The sequence below is a fragment of the Macrobrachium rosenbergii genome, chromosome 26 (genome assembly GCF_040412425.1).
Source record: "Macrobrachium rosenbergii isolate ZJJX-2024 chromosome 26, ASM4041242v1, whole genome shotgun sequence".
Taxonomy (NCBI): Eukaryota; Metazoa; Arthropoda; class Malacostraca; order Decapoda; family Palaemonidae; genus Macrobrachium; species Macrobrachium rosenbergii.
This window is the reverse complement of record NC_089766.1, coordinates 15,033,508-15,055,734: the sequence shown is the minus strand read 5'-3', so window position 1 is coordinate 15,055,734 and position 22,227 is coordinate 15,033,508. Positions and strand designations below refer to the sequence as shown.

The following is a 22,227-nucleotide window of genomic DNA, read 5'->3' as shown; positions in this document are numbered from 1 at the left end:
AAGGAATATAGGATGTTCCTTGGGTACTTTGGTGTCTTAGGAGGAATGATCATGGGTTCTGTTGCCTCTTTAGTATTTTTCCATAGAACTCATACTTAAGAAAGTTTTTCTGAAATTTCCACTTGCTAAAGTTTTCCAGGTTTCCACATGATTCAGATGTCAAGTGGACACCATAACCATCTTGTGCTAGGGTGAGTTTGTCTGTAGTAGTTAATAAGGATCTATCTTAAAGTTGGCGAGAGGTTCAAATACTCATGTTTTCTCTCTTCAGGAGTTGAACTGGAGGTGGAGGTATTTCCTGACCATACACCTCTATAGGCAGCTTCCTTAAGTTCTTAGTTTCCTAGTTACTCTAAATGCTGTCAGTTCCAGCTATTATAGCTTTAAGTCTTTGTCTTACTATGTTATAGTTAATGCTATACTAGACATTGCTTACAACCTGAACCACATGAGGTCTTTAGGCCAGGTGTAATTAAGGGGCCTGGAGTCTTTAGGGCTTGAGGAACTTGACCCCTTTGGGGTCTAGTACTGTCTGTAAGGACTGTTGGAATTGCACTAACAGAATTAAGCCTGATGTAAAGGTTCTGTCTTGAGTGTTATGGAGAATGCAGTGAATGTCCTTTTCATTGAGTCTTTAGTTAAGGACTTTCATGCTAATTTCTATCCTTAATGGAAGGTAAGCCACTGGACATATGAGCAATGGCTACAACTTTTAAATTTGAGAACTTATCCTTGGATAAGATATTGAAGTTACTCAGTAGCAAGGTAATTTTGTACTTGCTTTGGTTCATCTTCATGGTGCAGAGATTAAATATGAATAATGCAGAGCATTAACTCCTCTGGTTTGTGCAGGGGATATTATGTCTTAAATTGATAGGGAGGCCTTTTTGGTCTACTGCGCTTTAAACCTGGTTGTGGTTTTTAGAAAGCTTGGAGGTACTCAGTGTTAAGTATTAGAAGTATACCTTTTTCGTACATGTTTACTTGTTAGTTATGTGTCATTGGCGCTGCAGGGTTTTGGCACAGTAACCCTACCACTCCTTTTGCTGAAGGGGGCATCCTCCAAAGAGACCTCAGCTGTCTTCATGATGAGGATCTCATACCTAAGTGACAATCCTCCTAAGGCAACATTAATAGCTTATGGATTGAATTCACGGGGTAAAACAAACTCTTTTGTACAAATATTTTGTTACTAAGTAGCCTTTAAGGGTTTGCTGATTTTCACTTTGCCCACCTCCTGTTTCAAATGTGGGAATCAGTTATATAATGAGAGGTAAGGTCCATTTCAAAAATATAAATACTTAATTTAAGATTTATTTTTCAAATACTTGTCACTCCATTCTATAAATTGCCCTCCTTACTTCCCCACATTCAAAATGAACAGAAGGAGACTGAAGGCTATAGGTGTTTGTACCTATCAGTCCCTGGGTGGGGAGTGAGGGGAATAGAAGAAGGATATTCATAGAAAACCGGGTGTTCTCGTTTTTTATTTTAATCTGTCGAACTCCAACTGGCACAGAAGTAAAAGCTATGTAATGGAGAGGTAAGTATTTAAAAATAAATCTTAAATTAAGTATATATTTTTTTTTAATAAGACCAGTGACCTTAAAGTATTCCAAAGTGTTTAAGGTTGTTCTTTGATTACAGAATGAATTTTGTGCAAGAGGTCCTTCAAAATTTTAGTTCAGACTGGAAAATAAGCTAGTGATTGGTAAGCAGTCAGAGCACAGCTTTTGCAGAATTTGTTGAGTTCATTCAGCTGCTCAGCCATACTTGAATCTGGTACTAAAGTGAGTTTCAGTCTTTTGTAAGCAAAAAAAAAATTTTTTTTCAGGTATATTTGTGCGATATGTTTTTTCCCTAGCTTAATGTTTTTCTTATGAATCTGTGTATGGGGAAGAGACTTCCTCTGGCATAATCTAACTTATAATTTCAGCAACCAACCTCAATTCCATGGCAGCTCAGATGTGTTCATAATGTAATTAATAAAGGACTTATATCCTGGCTAATACCCAAGACACTCAACATATAATAGTGAACAATTCATGAAATTCACATACATGTAAATGTTCTTTTTAGATATGGCTCTTCTTGAATCACTGTCATAAACTTCACTCCACATTTTCAAGAAGTTTGGTGCATACCTTACGGATACAGTAGTAAGCAATGCAAATTAATCATAAAACAGTCTTTCTTTCACTTCTGCTTTTCCTCTGTGAGTGTGAACAACCTAAGTAAACTGTAGTAAATAGGTAATGGCATACTGTACAGTACTTTGAAACCTGATTACATTCATTTATGTGAAGGATATGATGACTTCCAAGAAAACTATCCTTATATGGTAGTCTAGGCAAAATAATGATACAGCAGCTGTAGGGGCCACTGTCTTTTCAGGTGATAGTTTCATACTAACTGTTGTATATAACAGAATTAAATGTTTAGTTTGACCTTGGCAACTGATATTACAATGACTTTGTGTTCGTAAGCATTTGTAACTGGGTGTCAGTTTGGAACTTCTTGATTTGTTGATACACGTGTAAATGATAGAGAACTTTGCCTTTTACCTTTAAAGGGCAAACTTACTTGTTGTTAGTATGATATAGATTATAACCAGCTAGGAAAAATTAAATTTTCAAAAAATGTGTTCATATTATAATGGGCGAGATGGTTTCTGACTAAAAGTTGTCAGTTTTGGCCTGATATCCCCGAAAGTTTGGCATCTTGAGAAAGTTGGCTAATGAACATACCTGCCTAGTTCATCAAGATCTCTACCCTGCTAACACCCACATTAGTAAACACAGTACTTCTAGCTTTGTTGGCAGAGATAAATCATTGTATGTAATATACAAGGCCTAACACTATATCCGTTAAAACATAGATCATTGAAATATTTCAATAAGTCTAATAGGTTTAACATTCATTGTTAAATAAGTCAGGATTGTTGTGGTTAACTACTGTAAACCTAAAGTAACTTCTATTTTGTTACCCAACCACTCTTGTAATTTAATTAACAATGCTTCATCTGTCTTCTTCCCTACGTTTGTTGGGATGGTGGTGCCCTCAGGGATCTCTTTTTCACGTTAACCTTTTCCACTTTCATTAATTACTTAAAGGCTTCATTTTGTCCCATCTACTTAATGAAAAAAATTGATGCTAACTGTCTAAATATTTCTCAGACAAACTTTCACCTTTGGCTAATCATCTTTTTTTCCATACTATTGAATTTGCACTTGTTTACCTTGTAAGTAAAAGGCTTCCACTGTGTACAGTGATAAGATTAAAAAGAGTAAAGGAGGAGTCTTATAGCAGAGTACAAAATAATGAAAGTAAAAACTCATAAAGATATGCACGTAAGCAAACAAATCAGTACACTCCATAGGCAAACAGACCTAGAGAATTTTTAAAAATTAAAGCTCATTATGTTAGCCAGGGATATCAACAAAGTTTAGGGTAGACAAACCATTTGTTTTATCAGTTATTTCCAAGACTAATTTCCTTCATGGAATTGTGTGTGATGGTTAGATTACTATTATCTGAGAAGGAGTATTCAGCTTTGAACATTTATTACATATTCTATGAATGGTATAGTACATACCCTATGGTATGTCTTAGAAAGATTGTACATCATAGTTAACAGTAAGTTTTCCTTCAGTAAGTAATTTCCCATGGGGAGGAAACCTCGTGATAGGTAAATAAAGTAATTTGCTGTCCTTTTTCCTGGGTATGACTGTCACTAAATCCATTTTAAAGTTTTATGTCTGCCATTTCTACTTACTGAATATTGTTGTTAAAGACGTAGATTTCTTGTTCAGAGGCAAACTCTTAAACGACAGTAGAATGGGCATTCTAACATACAAAGTATTAAATTGTAAAGAAAAAAATCAAAAGAAATGCACCGAAAAAGGAAGCTTTTACAGCATTATAAAGTTAAATGAGGGAAGCTTTAGCCTTCTTGCATGTTCATATTAACTTACTGTTCTGCCTTAATACGGTATTACACATCAGATTTTTAAAAGGAAATTGATTCAGCTAAAGCTAATACTTGTGTCATTGTCTCTTTTCTCTGAGATTATAAGTTTGATCTTATGGTCCTAACATACTTACATAAGCGGGAAAACTTGCAGTCAGTTTTGTAGCCTTTCTTATTTCAAGAAAAGTGCTATAAATTTTTGTTCTTTTCCATGGGAAACTTACTTTTTTGGTAATTTGTCCGTTTGTTACTTTTTCTGAAGAACATAAAAATGGGTTTGACTCTCTGTGTAAAACCCTGGTTTTGCACAAGAGTGGCAAGGGAACGTATCCGTCCAGTTTTAAATGGTCAGGGGAAAGTTAAATTGTGTGTACAATGAAGTAATCTGTACTGTCTTGCAGCTGTCATCATATTTTGCTTCTTGTAACTGTTAACAACTTAAAAAAGTTCATTTATCCCAATCTACCAGTTTTGGGGGTTTTGAGTCTACTTCATTTTTAATAAACATCCAAGTACTGTTAAGTAATATAATAATAATTTAAATATGTAACTATTTATAAAGATTTATACGTGAGTTAAAATAAGTCTTTGTCACCTGGCACCATACTAGTGTTTTTTAAATAAGTCATTGACATTAAAGAAGCTCTTGTAGTTGTTTTAAAAATACACAACAATGAAATGTATTGCAACACGAGATCAGCACTGTAATCGCTCACCTGTCACTAGACAATACTGATGTCATCTCGATATTTAAAGAATAATAATATAGTTACTTCTCTCCCAGATATGAATTACAGGTGCATCATGTAACATTTAGCATCCTAGTAATATCCTGTTACTACATTTTACACATAATTTGCTAGTTTCTATGAAATTTTTATAAAAGTATCTCCACATCCCTGTTACTTGTGCATATTCAAGAATGTTCACTATTCTCATTGTTTCAGTTTTAACCATTAGCAGTGTGTTCTGCTGTGTGATTCACCTAGCAATAATTATGCTGTTGAGGCAAGAAATTGTTAGAACTGCAACTGACATGGGTCTTGGGTATTGTCCAGTTGTCCATATGTGTCTTATAGACACTTTTAAAGAGGTTTTCACTAAAAATTAAAACCAATTCCTATGGAATTATGATGTCAATCCTTTAGTGTTGTTTTATGCAGTCACTTGGTTACAAGATGCTTTCTTAAGGTGATGGGTTCAAGGCTAAAGATGTCAAAGAATACCATGTTAGTCATTGTTAAAAGTATTACCAAACTACATATATGACAGACTTGGAAAGTCATTGTGCTGTTGAAAGGTTCTTAATATAATTATTCCATACTTACAGAAAAAAATTGTTCTTAATATTACATTACATTTTTTGTAACATGATATACTAAACATTAACAGCAACATTTATCAATGACAACTCTACCTCAAACCAGAAGAGCCACCACCCAGTTATATACTTGATTAAGCCTGAATGCTCTTTTGTCGTCATTCATCTGCATGTGTAACTTTCAGAGACAGCAGTCATACTTAAGGCTTACCAGTTTAGTCCTTTTGTAGATTTCTCTTCAACCTTAATAGTGGCTGTCACTTTTAATCTGTTCAGTACATTCATTTCTTCACAATCAAAGGTGCTACAAAATTTGACTTTTTCTAATACTCATTTGTCTGTTCAGCTGAAGTCGTGCAGACTAAACATACCTCAGCTTGAGTTACATGAGTAACATTGGAAGTACAGTGTAGTTAGGCAGTTATAATTAGTTGTAACAGTACATAACTTGGCTACTTTATCTGAATATCATTTGCATAGGGAGTAAGTAATTTGAAGTGTTATAGTCATAGCTTGAAAACTGTTAGCATCGGTACAGTTTAGATGTTAAGCGTAACTCATATATTTGTGAAGGTGCTGCTTATCACCTTTTTCAGGGTTGATGGGCATTGCAGTTGTAGGTGCTGATGCTATGTTCAATTCAATGTGGTGGTTATCATTCACGCAGTTTTAACTTTTGACATTTAAAATCCTATTTTATACCTTGATACAGGTATTCATCAGATTTCCCTTAAGGTTTATGTACCTCAGGTGCCACAACTGCAATAAAAAAGAAAACTATGTAGCTACGTGAGAGTTGTGCATTTTTTTCAGCATTAAACTAATTATACATTTTAATTCTTCCTTGAGAAAGGTCCCTAAGGGATGAGAAGGATATAAATTATAATAAATAAGGCAGTTCACTTTATTTGTATTCTAAATTTTCAAAGTGAATGAGAATTAATATTATTTAGTGTGGGGATCTCTTACCTGAAATTTTTTAGGTAAGTGAATTACTTAATTTTCCATATTTCAGTTTCATAGAACTTAAGGTACATAAATTCATCATTAACTTTCACTTCCCAATGAAATTGTAGCCTACAATAAAGCATAGTAGTGTTACTTTTGCCGTTGTCCTGTTCTTTCTTGGAGCAGAGGTGTGTAGACAGGGAAGAATATGGCAGTCTTTCAGGGAAAGATTCTGTAACAGGTACTTTAGCGAGCTGATAGAACTTTCATTGCGTTACAGTATTAAAATTACTTCATGCAAGCTGTATTACTCTCAGGTTTCATTGCGATAGAGTTGCAAGTAAAGGAGGATGTGGTCAAAAATGTAAAATGTTTCGATCATTTTATAATACATTATTTATAAATTAATTGATCACGTTTTTGTGTTTATCTGTATATTTTTAACCTATTATTATTTTAAAAATTAACCAGCTCTATGCATGGAGTTGTATTGCATACTGTAGAGAGATTTAAATTCATTCTCATTATGCCATCACCAGTACAACATGTCAGTCATTACAAAAATATTCTTTCATGCTGTCAGATACATAAGTGTAGCTCCTTATTTATCTTTTATACTTTATACCAGTTTTGTACTTCGAGTTGAACCTGAAGTTAGAATTGACAACTCATTTGTCCCTAAATGTAGAACTTTTGATATTTTTTAAACTTCAGACTTACAAATGACCAACATTAAAGGTTAGGTGCAAATATAGATAATGAAAGATGCTGTCATTTTAAGATTTTCTAATTTCTTATAGACATTCAGTAACTTTCACGTGAAAATGGCTACATTACTGGTTTGAGACTTTGAGTTTGGAAATTATGTTCTAAATCACTAAACACTTCAGGACCATCAGTTGGTGTTTTTTGCAGTGAGGATGATTTCCTGTCACTGATAATTAGATGTAGCTTGAGTAGCCATTAGCATTGATATAGAAGGTGTGTGTGAATAAAGTATCTCCCATAGCCACACTTTTTATAACCTTTGTACAATAAATTATGAATCCTCAACATCCGAGATGTATATATTTAAGCTATAAGTAGTGATGGGATTATTTACTACAAGTACAAAAAGTAAGCCATTAGACTATAAATATGGTATATGTAGTAAATGTGCAATAAACTCATTTTTTCACTCCCAAACATAGTATCGGCCATTTCAAGGAGTATATACGTGCATCCCAGGATATGAAGCATTTTGTGAAGGAGCTGGCTTGATTTTGCTTCACTGATGAAAATTTCCTACTCATCACAAAGATGAAACCATTTCAGGTCTTGGAAGAACTTCCTGGATGTTTCCATAGCTACAAAACTTCTGATACAGTTACCTAACTTTCCACGTTTTATCATTATCAGGGCTAGGGATTCCTCCATCAAAAGATCAGTTCCAGATTCTCCTTCCCCAGTGCCTGCTGACTTGATGTGAACAATGAGAACAAAGTATACTAAACTTGGGGTCTTAGCTGGGTATCGCAGGTAAACCTTAACAGTTTTCTCTTGGGGCATCTGATGAGAGCAAAACCTTCAAGCTCAGCTTTGCTTTGCCTCAGGAAACAGGCGGAAGGTAAAGGCACAATATCCTTTGCTGCTTCTTCATCTTGTTCCAGGCTTGTTGGGAACATCCACGTTGTTAATGAATGCAGATGAAGTGGAAATGTCCTTCACACACACAGGAGAAGCATACAAGAGCTTATTTGTAATAACCTGTATCATAGGACAGGAAGAGGGCACTGGAGACTTCCCACTTAAAGAAAGACTTAAGTCTTTGCATAGCCATCTTTCCTTTGTTAGGGAAGTAGGCAATGTCAGGAATCAGGTGCACCTCTCCTGAGTTGTTACATAGGTCCCAGGACATCCCAGGGATTGTTTGCCAGTCCAATGATGGTAGTCCTGTGGGTAGCACTGCCCTCCCTCTATTCAGCAGGTGAGGCATGGTATAGCTACACCAGTGTCATCTAGGTGGATCATCCCTACCTGGAGGTCAAGCCTAACCAAGAGTTGACTAGAGGCAGTGTAACTGCCAACCAGTGTAGTTTTGTACATAACCAAGCAGGGAGGCACAGTTTCTCAGTAAATACATGCCCAAGTGGGAAGTTCATCCAGCAGTGGAGCTGTTGTCAAGGTACATCCCAAGCCATCGCAATATGATAGTTGTCAAGATCAAGTAGTGGGGATGGAGGGGTGTCTTCACCGGCAGAAAAAAGGTTGTTCAGTGTTTGGGGTCTTTGTAATAGACCTTTGCTCTTTGCCATGTAGCCACCAAGCTAAACTGACAACTCGCAGTGTATATTGTCCACCAGTACCAGACCCTTGAGCGGTGACATGGGATGCTTCCGACCACCCATGGGACAACCTTGACCAATAAGCTTTATCATTCTGCCTGATTCAAGGAGTGATCTATCAATTGTCACCACTCTCAGAATAGAAGTTAGGCCAAGTGCTGTGACCGATGAGGTTATTGAGCGCTGAAATGTAAATTTACCGTAAAACAGTTTTACAGGTGGAACAGGAGGAAAACCTCACAGTTGTATTATGAATCAATTATTAAGAGGGGTTGGAAAGCAAGGTGGAACAAAGAGAATATAAACGGAGGTACAGTAAAAGGAATGAAAGCGATTGCTGCTAGTGGTCAAAGGAACACTGTTAAGACACTTGACCAGTGCTTGCAGTGCACTGACACCACCATTCTCATGAAAGCTTTGGCTGCAGGCTGGTGGTTAGCAAAATGGTTCCATGCCCCCACTGCTGCAACAACTGGACTTGTTCCATATTCAAAATCTGTGCAAGCGCTTGTTGGATAGTCAGTATCCATGAAGAGCATCTTACATTAGGTCATACAGGGAATGTTAATTTGTTTCCACCCTTTCAACTATATGACCTGAAGAGCATCTTACATTAGGTCATACAGGGGATGTTAACTCATTTCCACCCTTTCAACTATATGACCAGAAATTAATATTCAAAGTGGCACATCAGCAGCCATAATTCTAGGCAATTCCTCCCCCAAAAGGACCAGGTTTCCAAATAACTTTTTTTAATCCTTTTAGGAATTTTTGACAATTTGCTTTTCCCCTTACAATAGAAACCTGTCTTTATGGTATAATCCAGATTTACCATCCATATTACCCTACTGCCTCATCTCTGAGAGGTTACAAGGGATTCAAGATGATTGCCACAACATTATTAGAAACTTACTGTACTCCATTTCACTTCAAGAGTAAGATATTTATTTCAGGTGCTTAAAATTTATATAACTACATGTACTACCCAAAAGGTATTAAAATCAAATTATATTTTATATTTTTTATTCTGTAAAAAATTTACTTTCCAAATGAAAGTGTCATAAACTAAAGTTAAAGTACAGAGTGCAGTATAAAAATGAATGATCCAATTGAAAAGCTTTTACATTTACTAGGTCATTAAAATATAAAACAGTACCTCCAAACTAAACATTTTTTTATGCAAAACATTCAATGAATGTGGATAAAATAAAAAATAAGCCTTTTCAATTTCAGATCTTATAAACAAATTATCCACCAAAAAATCGCCGATCTTACATTCCTTATTGTGTTATTTCAAGAAATAAAAATTTTGAACAATGTATTCTACGCAGCTGACGTTGATTTGTTCTTCTAAAGCAACCACTAAGGGTGAGGTAGCTAGGAGAAATGATGTGTATAGAGGCTGGACAAGGAGACAAGTACACACACTTCTCCATTTACAGGTACCTGTGAATTAAAACAATTCTGAAAACATTTATATTCCTCAATTTTTATTTTGCCACGCAATGCCAAGATCTTGACATGTATTACTTTATGTAATGACTAACTTTACTTAATCAGAACAAGCCCATTCCCTATTTAATCATTTGACATAGTGGATGATGCATTACAATTACCTTACATACCATATTTATAATTTGTTAACCCTGACAAAATGCTACCATGTTTGCTTTTACATACAAAACAAGTAAGTTTTATACTGGTGAACTGGCCCAAAAACTACATCTCACCTCAATCATGAGTCAAAATTGACTTAAAATTTTGTTTCGTTCAAGAACTTGATATTTGAAATTTTGCTTCGTTCAAGAACTTGATACACAAACTTGAAAAAAAAAAAAAACTATACAGTTTTGTTTACTTGATACTGAAAAAAAAAAAAAACTATAGTTTTGTTTGATACTGGGAGAGAAAAAAAAAAAAAAAAAAGATGGTCACTTCACAAACTTGATATAGACTGGAGAAAAAAAAAAAAAATACAAAGACAGAGATGGTGGTCAAGACAATGAATGAGAAGGTACGTTGAATTGTGTAAAAGACCTACCGAGACTACAGAAAGTCAATATAAGTTACTAAAGGAAACCTAGACAGGCAGAAAAATTATGCCATAAAATATAGTGGCCCAATTCACGTCTAAAACAAGAATATGAAAATTTAAGATGGATACCAATAATGATGGATATAAAATAGTGAATAAAACTGAAACAACACTCCCAATGACAGTTTAAATGAAATACAGGCTTACATTTAAAATCCTATGATTATAAATTCTAAGTTTGCACTTCAGATTTTTTTCCTTTAGGATTACTGTATACATGAAACAAGTTCTCACCCAAGTATCAGGCATATTCAATAGTGGCAAAAAAAAAGCTACCCACTTCTATACACCATGCAAATTTCCACCTTGTGGCTCAATGTATAACTTTTGGACAAGAAATGCTAGATAACAGAAGTACATTTCCACCTCCAAGAAAGTGTGGTACACTACTGAGTAAAATTCAATAAGGCAGCCATCCAATGGCTTTCCATGTTACACTTAAAAAAAAAAAAAAAGGGGGGAGGGAGCAACAGTTCACTTTACCAAGGAATTTGCTTGACTTTTGAAATCAGGCTACTTACCATTTTAATTAACGACCTTCAATATACGTTGACAAATCAATTTCTTCAGGTAATTCAGTAATGTTCACATCAAACCTCTCCTGTACGTCATTCAGAACTTTGGCATCCGCTTCCTCACTGACGAATGTTATAGCCAATCCCTGTTAATTACAACCGAATTCCATTATCATGAAATTATTACTCCATAAACGTAGTAGGGCACTACTTTCACAGTACAGTATTTTTTCCCCAGAAACTTTATTCACAAATACATCCATTTTATTTCCATATAAGGAGAGTAGTAAAAATGGTAAATTATTCCAAGAATTTACTTACCTTGGTACCAAATCGTCCTGCTCTAGCAACTCTGTGAAGGTAGGTGTCACTATCCTCTGGCATATCATAGTTGAAGACGATGTTCACACGCTCGATATCCATACCACGACCGAAGAGGTTGGTAGCTACTAGTATACGCTGAAATGAGATAATTATTACATTAATAAAATAAAACCTGCGAGGACCTTATGACAAGTATTCCAAATTCTGCAATTCCCTACAAATACTAATCCCATAACCCTTGGCTCACTATCAAATTCACGCTTCAAATATACAAATATTTTTACATACTTTTTGGAAATCTTTGAACTGTTGGTAACGACTCAACCTTTCTTCTTGCCCCATGGCTCTGTGGATAGCTACTGCAGGGAAGTTTTGCTCAACTAGCAGCTGTGCTAGGGCCATACAACGCTGAACACTTTTAACAAAGATCACAACCTGTAAAGATAACCACTCACTGTTTAGAGTATAATTCATGCCTATTCTGTACTCAAGTATCATATTTATGTCATAAAGTAATGAATGAGTGTACCATGAAATTTAAATTAAAAAAAAAAGAGGAAACTGGAGTGGTTGGACAGCAAGATAAGATCACAAAACCAATTGAGATGAACTACATGGATCTAAAGGCAAAGTTGGAAGAAAAATCCAGTTAAATCCTGTGGCAGGATACCAAAATGGAAGGATTAAGAATGGAGGTAAAGTAAAAAAGAAGAAAAAAAAAAAAAAAAATGGATAGAACTAAGGGCTGAACACACTGAAAATTTTTTCATGAAAACTTGGTGTATATAAAAAAGCCATACCTGATTAAACTCTAGAGCATCCAGCAATTCGAATAACTTCCTGTTCTTTTCATTTTCTTTGATCTTCACATAATGCTGCTGCAAACCATGAAGGGTCAACTTTGCTTCATCATCAACATAAACCTCCATGGGCTGTGGGATAATTATACAAAACATGAAGATACATCTAATAATTTTATAAGACCAGGCCTACATTTCTAGTATAGTATTAATATACTAGGTTAATTAGTAGAAGAAAATGCAGATATGCAACTTAGAAGCCCTGACTTGTCTTCTTGAAATTAATTATTACAAGTTATCTAGCCTATTCTTATTTAAAAAGGGACAATGCTTAATACTTATCCCTTTGCATTTTGTCTTGCTGTCAATTTGACTCAAAACAGCAAACACGACACAAAAAATACAGTACTGTACAACAAATGTGTACTTGCAGCCTGTTAAGTATCATAACCGGCAGTTTACTTACACTACTTAAAGGGGCAGAATCTCACTGAAATCGCTAGTACGAATATCTGTTCTCAACATTGCATTTTATAAGGAAAAAAATTTAATTCTCCACCTTCCCAATAAACAATCTTCTAACCTACAATATACTTCTTCCAAAACAATAAAACATGCAACTAAAAGTACCCTTGAAATCAAGGGCATTTGTCATGTTCTAGTAACTCTTAAAAACATGACTGACCAATTGTGGAACTAAAAATACTCTAAAAAAAAAAAATGACTGACAAATTGTGGAACTACAATAATGTATGTGAAAAGGCAAAACATGAGGGATTTTACAAATTGCCAAGAACACCTTCTCCACTAATAATACATATTGCTATCAAAACCAAAGAAAACTGAGTACTCTAACCATGAAAATGAAAATTATTCCAGTACTGCAGAAAACAACTGGCAACTTACATCTTGCATGAACTTCTTGCACACTGGGCGAATTTCTTTGCTCAAGGTTGCACTGAACATCATGACCTGCTTTTCATGGGGTGTATTACGGAAGATCTCCTGAACATCACGTCTCATATCTGTAAATTCAATGTCTAATTAATGGCTTAGAACTACTTACTTGATCAGAAGTACTCCACAACATTTTCTTATGTAACCATTTTAATATACGGTTTCATTTTTCAACAAAATTCATCAGTTTAACTTGTTTTAAACAAACAATGAGGACTAGCAACAAGTTTCAACATACCCAACTGAACCAGCATTTTGTCACATTCGTCCAGAACGAAGTGCTTCAAGTTCTTAAGGTTAAGTTTCTTGCCACGAATGAGAGCCAAGAGTCGACCAGGTGTTCCTACAACGATGTGTGGGCAGTTACTCTTTAGTGTCTCTTCATCCTTACTGACATTCATACCACCAAAGAAAACTCCCACCTTAACATTGGGCATGTACTTTGTGAAACGTTCATATTCTTTGGCAATCTGGTATGCAAGTTCTCTTGTGTGACACATAACCAGCACTGAAACCTATCAAAAAAAAAAAAAAAATATGATGTAAGATCATTTTTACATAAATTGCACTTGTAAGTTTACTATATAAACAGTAACATGATACTAAGAATGATACAAGTTGTATAAAAATATACTTTAAAACTGAATTTTTCCCAACCCATAAGGTTTGTAAACATGCTCAAGGGATATACAGGAATGCACCTTGGCAAATATCAGAACTAGCAGTTCAAGTCCAGAGTTCCCTTTCTATGAATTAGTTTCAATAAATACCTACTACAAACTATAGTCTGTTTTTTTCCATCTGTCCACCTGCCTGTGGTGCTCGTGCATGGTAACACTGCGTCCTGGGCTTAAATAGTTACGCCAAGTGTAAGTTTTAGGTAAATAAAAGGTTATCTGGGTGTACATTTGCAACCGAAAAGTGTTTTAATAATTTACTGTATGCGAATTATACCATTAATATTCGAAATAGGATACTGTTTTTATTGTTGAATGTAAGCTGCCTTTTCGGGGTGGCGAATGGAACAGCCAGACAGTGGCGGGAAAATTGCTTCTCTCACACTTCACTACGGCAAGATGTCAATTTTACTGGACCACATCTACTCTGCTACTAAGCTACGTGTTACTTCATTACAATTAAGTATATCAGTATATACTTTTAATTTTTATAAAGTGTGTTTTAGCCAGATACAATATGAAGTAACACGTAGCTTAGTAGCAGAGTAGGTGTGATCCAATAAAATTGACATCTTGCTGTAGTGAACTGTGAGAGAAGCAATTTTCGCCACTGCGTCTGGCTGTTCCATTCACCACCCTGGAAAGGCAGCTTAGATTCAACAATAATAACAATATCCTATTTCGAATATTAACTGTGTAATTTGCATACAGTAAATCATTAAAACACTTTTCAGTTGCAAATGTACGGTAGATATCCTTTTATTTACCTAAAACTTACACATAGTGTAACTATTTAAAGCCGGGATGCAGTGTTACCATGCGCGAGCACCATAGGCAGGGGGACAGATGGAAAAAAAAAGACTATAGTTACCTGTGATTTACTGACTTCCCAAAATGGTTCATTTACATACTCAATGCTTGCAGTAATAACAAATGACACTCATACCTCTCTTTACTCGTGAAAGCTCAATCCTATAAAGACCTAACAAAGATACAAGAAATATTGTATATCTAACACACCCCTAAAAATGGTAAACTGTTTTGCAACACATATCACTTACCTGTCCATCAACAGGATCTATCTGCTGTAGAGTTGCAAGAACGAAAACTGCGGTTTTTCCCATACCAGACTTGGCTTGGCAGAGAATATCCATACCAAGAACTGCTTGGGGGATGCATTCGTGCTGAACTGAAAAGATGAAATGAAGCATGTAAAGAACAAAAAATCCCAAAGCCTACTTAAAATGATAAACTCTACAATGACAGCTGGGTAATGACTAATTAGGTGATGCATACTGGCAGAACTAGGTTACATGACATCTCACTCAGTGATAAGGCCAAATAACCATTTAACAAAGCAGCTTAGGCACTTTTTACATCTAATTTGCTAGTTTCAGTAAAATGTTGATTTTATAAAACGAAAGTAAACATGGGCTCTCCCATTTATATTAGAAATTAAATACTTCACTAATAGTAAAGAATATTTTTCATTTCAGTACTACTTAAGGATCAACTTCCATCTATCTTAGCATTTTATATCCCCACACAGAAAACTCATACTGTGTCACACACATTGTCAAATACCTGTACTTCATTAGACAGTGATATTCACTATCTACTAAGTAGAGAACTAACCTTCTGAAGGATGCTCAAAGCCACAGTCCACAATGGCCCTCAAGATTTCTGGCTTGAGGAGGAAGTCTCTGAAACCAGAGGAGTGGATGGATACATAAGTACCCTTCACATCTTTCTTGGCTGGGGTGCCTGCTGCTGCCTCATCAGCACCTGCAGCTACCTCTGCTGGTGCCTCCTCTTCCTCCTCGTAATCGAGAAGCTCAGGCTCTGCCTCTGGTTCAGCCATTCTGAAAAAGGTTAAAAATAATGCATATTTACCACTAATAAATTAAAATGACTGTACTTGGCCAAAAACCACTTATGCATGGAATTCCCGTTAAATTATTATTCTTACTCCCTGGGACGCATGCAGCATTTAATTTTCAGGTTATTTCAAGGCTCATTAGTAATTGTAATAAATCTCAATACTTCAAAAAATGGGTAAAAGACAGATAAATCAATGGCTGATGAAGTCAAAATATTCTCCTTTTTTTGCAATATGTAATAATACTACAGTATATTGCTTTTCAAAATTTATATTCCACCTGCTACTGTACATACGTAATGCCATAAAATGAAAAAAAAAAATAAAATAAAATAAAAAGTTAATCTGTGACCATTTTACTCATACTAGTAGGCTATTTCACCCCTTCACATGAAAATCTAAAAACCCCCAGCAAACCTAACCAATCTCTCCCTCCCATTACCCTATATTACCCATTCATATTACTTGTTTTCTTATTAACATTTTGTATGTACTCAACTTTCCCACAATAAGGGAAGGCTGGGTCAGGCTACCATCCACTGTCACCCTACCTGGGTTAGTCAAATTGTCTTCTGCTCTTGCAAATAGCAAGGTGGAAACATCATTTTGCAACAAGTATGAACTAAGTGACTATGCTCATTTGCATTCTGGTTCTGTTTACATTCTTAAAACCATAAGCTAATTACATTTTAACATCATCAACATCATTAGTTGCTGAATGAAATTTACTTCAAGAGGTACAATAAAAAATGCAGTAAGGTAAATAAAGTAAATGAAGTACACGTTTAATTTTACCAGATTTAGACATTGTTTTTTCCTCCAAAACAATTTGCAGCCTGCTTACTACTGTATTCGTTTCTTCAGCCACAGCTTTAAACAGCTACGCACTTAAATTTGGTGGTGTACTTTCGTAACACCTTCATTGCGTGAAGGATAAAAATATATTTCATTTTCATTCATGGAATTACACTGAAAATAATCAACTTCTAAAGTCAACAGCTGTAACACAATTCTTAATAAACGCGTATTAGTTAGTAACTACTGTCGGTAAATAAATGTTTCTCGATTTGGTTGTTTAAGTCAGTACTTAATGCTGTTTAATATAGTGTTTTGGGACGTTGTAAAGATCCGCAACCCCAGAGTACTCATGTAAAGATTGGCTATCCTCAGAATGAACTTAACATCAGCCACCCCCCAGTACTGAACACAGCGAAGGGACATTCCATTTGGCCAACAACAAACAAATGCACCGCCAGTATCAGAATGAGCTTGTTCACATCAGCCACCCCAAATATTAGCTTGTTAAGATAAACAACCCTCAGGTACTCTGGGGTTGTTGTTCTTTACAATGTCCATGTTTTGCATGCAGTAGCAAGTGGTGGTTAATGTAAGTAGTAGTATTCAATTCTTACACACGCCACAAGTTTGGTAAGCCTGGTTAGATGTATGGTGATTCACACTTAACCTACTGAACTTTTGCTTCTAAGCCTAGAGCTAACTTACATATGCCTTATCAGTGGAATCTACCATAACCGAGACATGCATAGGAAGCCTAGACTTGTATAATGCATAGAAATCTTAGCCTTGTATCGAGACTGAAACCTGCACATTAAGCATATTTTCATGCAATCTACCGAAAATGCATCTCTCACTATACACAATATTGTATGTCATGAAATCATGTGTTGGGGCAAGATCAGATAATACAGAGTATATATAAAAAGCATGTTTCTTTTTGATGCTGTATATTTTTAAATTTTAGGAAATACGTTGTTGGAAATTAAATGTGCTTGTGTATTTGGAGCAACCTTCAGTCTCAAAATTCAAAAAATTCCAAAAGCCAAAACACAGATTGCCCCCAAAGGTTTCGGATAGGGGATTCTGGACCTGTATTGTCAATATTTTACAACCTGTATTGTTAATATTTTACGAAATATTGGTAAGTCACATTTGTTTGAACGGAAACTTACATCCATCAACCTATTTATAGGCTGCGGGGATAAGCTTTAGGAAACTTACACCAACCAACCTGAGTACAGACAATAGGATAGCTGTGGTGGTTTGTACAATGTTGGGGCAATGTCTTTTCCATAAAATTTTGAACCTATACCTACAACACCAAAGAATGGATATTTCCATGGCTTCTAGTTTTCTTTTTAAACAAACTAACATCCTGTCTTATCCTACACTGATACCTATAGATTTACTTTTAACATGAGGTCTTCCTGTATGATGTTCACAAGCCTAACAAGAAATTGGTAAACCTATCTTGTTTCATCCTACACTGATACCTATGGACATACTTTTATGGGGTAATTCTAAGTATTAGCTCCGCACCTGTTTTTACCTTGGAAACTGGTTTTTTCTACAATTTTTGGGCTTCTGATACTGGCGGTGCATTTGTTTGTTGTCGGCCAAATGGAATGTCCCTTCGCAGTGTTTAGTACTGGCCCAGGGGGGGTTACCAATACGTTAACAAGTTATTGCACTTGCCAGACGGGATATGAACCATTCCAAACAGATATACCCATGCTCTGTCTTGAGAAGATTGCCTATGGAAATCCCTTGTTGGATGGACTTCAGGGGTTAATTACAGGTAAATTACCATTCATGCAACAAAACTTGAAGGAAAATCCATAATTAGCAACCAAAACCTGTAGAAAAAGTCAAGTTAGAAGGAAATCACCGTCGCGGAGCTACTACTTACATCTACCCTTTTAGGATAACTATGAGAATCCCTACGGGATCTTACTCGGTATGTTTTTGGTTAGCCACAGGTCTACTTGTGTAAGGCCTGACCCATGGCCATAAAATAGGCCTACGCAGGAAAGTACAGGTTAAGTTGTTCAGACATAAAATTAGTTGGGAAATTAGTAGCAATAGGCACTTGCATAGTCTACCATTTTAAGCTCAAACTACTCACATTTCCAACAGGCTATTAGGCTTGTAATCACAGCTTTGCTACACTACCAGTAGTCTAACCGTTCTTAAGCTACCTTAGGGGCCTTGAAATTTTAGTGAAAAAAAAATAATTAATTCACGCACAGTAAGCTAGAACAATAGGGTTGCAAGAAAGCAAGGATTAACTTGCGTGGTCCAGTTTTAGTTCATTGAGTTATAATAATCTCCCTCTTGGGATATGTTGACCTACGAAGGTTTTTAGGCCACAAGCCACGTGCTGGGCGGTCAACCAATACGTACGATGTACCGGCCGCCTTTTTTAGGTTAATAGCCTAAACGCTAAGCTGCAAATACTTGTCCAATGGTAATTGCATGTATAGATTCCGTAGCTTTAATGAATACATAAATGGTTTACGTAAGCTGCCGTACTTCCATAAGCTGTAACTGAATAAACTATGAACATTTGAATTCAAAGCCTTTGTTGCAATTCAACAACGCCACGGTATCGGGTCGCGTTGGCTGACGAATTCACGCAAATTCCGCTAAATAACGACGACCTACGTTATTTAATCACCTTATACATATACAGACTGCATTACATATCTCCTCTTTCGACAAATATCAAGGTCAACGATCACGAAACGATAAATATACCCAAATATACTCACGTGGTTCGTTTACGCACGTCCAAGCCTCGTGAAGAATCGGCGTCAAGAAGGCGGAGAAGGAAGGACGACGCCGTCTTCTGCTTCTTCTTCTTCTTCTTTGATGCAGACTGTTACGTAACACCCTACCCCAATTATATAATACGCGACCGTCCTAACAACGCCGTTTTGTTTGAAATGTCATGTGTACTTTCGGGTGAAAGAATTTGCGACGTTGCTTGGTAATATTACCTAGCAATTTTTTATGCTTTTGGAAAAGTAATTCGCTGGTGGAGCAGACGACTTTTTGTTGCTAGCGGCATTCTGTAGACCTTGGTAGTTTCTCTCTCTCTCTCTCTCTCTCTCTCTCTCTCTCTCTCTCTCTCTCTCTCTCTCTCTCTCTCTCTCTCTCTTAAAATACCAGGGAACCTGTTGAATTCATTCTCAGGAGTATACACAGGATGTTGTGTGATGGTTTATTTATTATCGAGAGATAAAATTTCCTGATTATTTGTCCCTTCACCGTTTTAATAAATGGAACAGAAGTCTACTTGTTACTCATTAGAAACAATAATAGCAAAATGCAAATGCTACTCTCTTCAGTTATGAATGTGTACGGTTAATGGTTTATACGGAACTCGTTGGGTGAGAATCACTGTCGACAGAAGAATCACTGTAACGTGATATGATTTCCCGCCCAACCGGTAGTGTCACAACATGACTTTTGACCGCATTCACTTAAAATAATCAGTTTACTAATTTTCCCAAACAATTCATCCGGCCGATTGGTTCTCAATACTTCTTGGCATATGTGATTATCATGAATTCAACAGCTATTCCCACATTTTATACAATATAATACATGCGTAGATCCAAACCTACGCCCTACGATTTTCTCCTTCCGTCGAGCTTGTTTGCTTACGTAACTGGCAGCTTGGCCTTGATTAGAAGTTATAGTGTTGTTTTAAGAGGTTGAATCCTGTAATCTGCGCCATTCGGGGATACTAAATGGGATTTTTCAAATTAATGAAAAAAAGGGGTATATACGCCCCCATCTTTCTATCTCTTTTTAGATGATGACGTGCTACTCAGACCCAGATGAAAAAGAAATGGACTACGGCTAATTCTTCTGGGTATAAAAAAAAATAAAAATAAAATAAATGTTACTGAACCTTGCGCACATCACAAAACTTATCGATCTGTTATAGCGGCATTGTTCACGCAAGACCCCAGGCCTAACGGAGTAGAAACAACCAAACACTGGATGCTCATTTCTCTGTGTGGCCATAATTCCGGATTATCCCACGATCACTGCTATTTTAAGCAGTATTTTTCAACAAACAACTACATCCAAGAGCTTCTTTGCCGAGGGTCATTCTGATATACTCTCATGCATGATGCAGCCCGAGTCTTTTGTCATGAGCCGGTACTCCAGATAGCACGAATGACTGCGGCTTTGTAACGGAACCTCAGCGTAAACAAAACTTTGCGCTCATTTCTTCTCTTCCTCCACTATAATTAGTGGCTGCGTTATGGTGCAATATTAGTGTCATTTATTCTTTACTTACTCTTTTAACAGTTAAGATTTTTACCTTTCGTTTATTTTCTGAATATATGTATATGTATATATATATATATATATATATATATATATATATATATATATATATATATATATATATATATATATATATATATATATATATATATATATATATATATATATATATATATATATATATATATATATATATATATATATATATATATATATATATATATATATATATATATATATATATATATATATATATATATATATATATATATATATATATATGTATATATATATATATATATATATATATATATATATACTAAAAGGACCTCATTCAAACTGGATGGTATCTAATGAAGCGTTTATTCAGAAAAAGTTACAAGCTTTCTTGGACAAACAGTCCACATTATCAAGTATCCGTACAATGAGCAGACGAAAAGTCCAGCTGTATTTATATCTGTGTGCTGGGTACTTTTAATCCTATAATCGCCTAGCGCCTCCTGTGTGACCCCCACCCCCTCGTGATCTTGGCCTTTCTCTGCCTCCTTCTTCTTCCAGGTGTCCGTTTTCCATGCGTTCTCTTGCGGCCTGCTTTCTCAATAAAATAGCAGTACATGTCCTCCTGCTCTCTTCTTTAGCACCTCTCACAGGAACACCAACAAAGCTGCCAGACTGGTTGCAGAGAATACCTTCATAACATGCGCCAACAACGCAATGGCAACGGCTTTGAAGACAGCACATCTAGAAAAATTGTATACTCCATAGTAGCAAGGAAACGAAGGAAAAACGCAAGAGAGCGCACAGAAAACGGACACCTGGAAGAAGAAAGAGGCAGAGAAAGGCCAAGATCACGAGGGGGTGAGGGTCACACAGGAGGAGCTAGGCGATTATAGGATTAAAAGTACCCAGCACACATATAAATACAGCTGGACTACGCGTCTGCTTATAAGAGGTGCAAAATAATGACCAGGTGGACATGTACTGCTAGTTTATTCAGAACGCAGGCTGCTTGCGACCGACGTCGACTGCTAGACCGAAGTGGGTGAGGAAGTCCGCACCCAAGAGTGGGGTCCTTATGTCCGCGACCATGAAGCTCCAGCTGTACCTCCGGCCAAGGATGGAGATCAACAGGACCCTGGTGCCATAGGAGAGGATGGGGGACCCGTTGGCGGCCATCAGGAAGGCAGCCGGGTCCAGTGGGCGTTCGCGGTCCTCTCTGGATGGCAGGAACACTGATTGGACGGCACCAGTGTCGACCAGCATCATCCTGCCGGAGATGGTTTTGCGGACGTAGAAACCTACTGGTTTGGGCTC

General features: G+C 36.3%; 2 protein-coding genes across 2 annotated transcripts in view; one reads left to right on the top strand and one right to left on the bottom strand.

Moving 5' to 3' along the window:
* Positions 1-7,247, top strand: part of Art4 (arginine methyltransferase 4) — a 64,630-nt gene extending 57,383 nt beyond the window's left edge. The window contains exon 14 of the mRNA XM_067128352.1: positions 1,648-7,247. The gene's annotated coding sequence lies outside the window, so the exon portion shown is untranslated. The remainder of the gene's footprint in view (positions 1-1,647) is intronic.
* Positions 7,248-9,569: 2,322 nt separating this feature from the next.
* Positions 9,570-19,709, bottom strand: LOC136853077 (spliceosome RNA helicase DDX39B). The gene is made up of 10 exons (XM_067128355.1): positions 19,380-19,709; positions 15,567-15,793; positions 14,993-15,120; positions 13,493-13,769; positions 13,204-13,322; positions 12,298-12,429; positions 11,786-11,932; positions 11,495-11,632; positions 11,180-11,319; positions 9,570-10,009 (listed from the first exon to the last, which is right to left on the bottom strand). The coding sequence occupies exons 2-9, from the start codon at positions 15,790-15,792 to the stop codon at positions 11,188-11,190; spliced, it is 1,299 nt and encodes a 432-aa protein (XP_066984456.1). The 5' UTR covers position 15,793; positions 19,380-19,709; the 3' UTR covers positions 9,570-10,009; positions 11,180-11,187.
* Between the last annotated feature and the right edge of the window lie 2,518 nt (positions 19,710-22,227).

Excerpts from the sequence above, each read along its gene's own strand:
- LOC136853077 (XM_067128355.1), bottom strand. The coding sequence starts at position 15,792 with ATGGCTGAACCAGAGGCAGAGCCTGAGCTTCTCGATTACGAGGAGGAA. Across the intron at positions 15,121-15,566 it reads CTTTGAGCATCCTTCAGAAG|TTCAGCACGAATGCATCCCC; the intron begins GTTAGTTCTCTA and ends TCATCTTTTCAG. Across the intron at positions 11,320-11,494 it reads CAGGACGATTTGGTACCAAG|GGATTGGCTATAACATTCGT; the intron begins GTAAGTAAATTC and ends TGTAATTAACAG.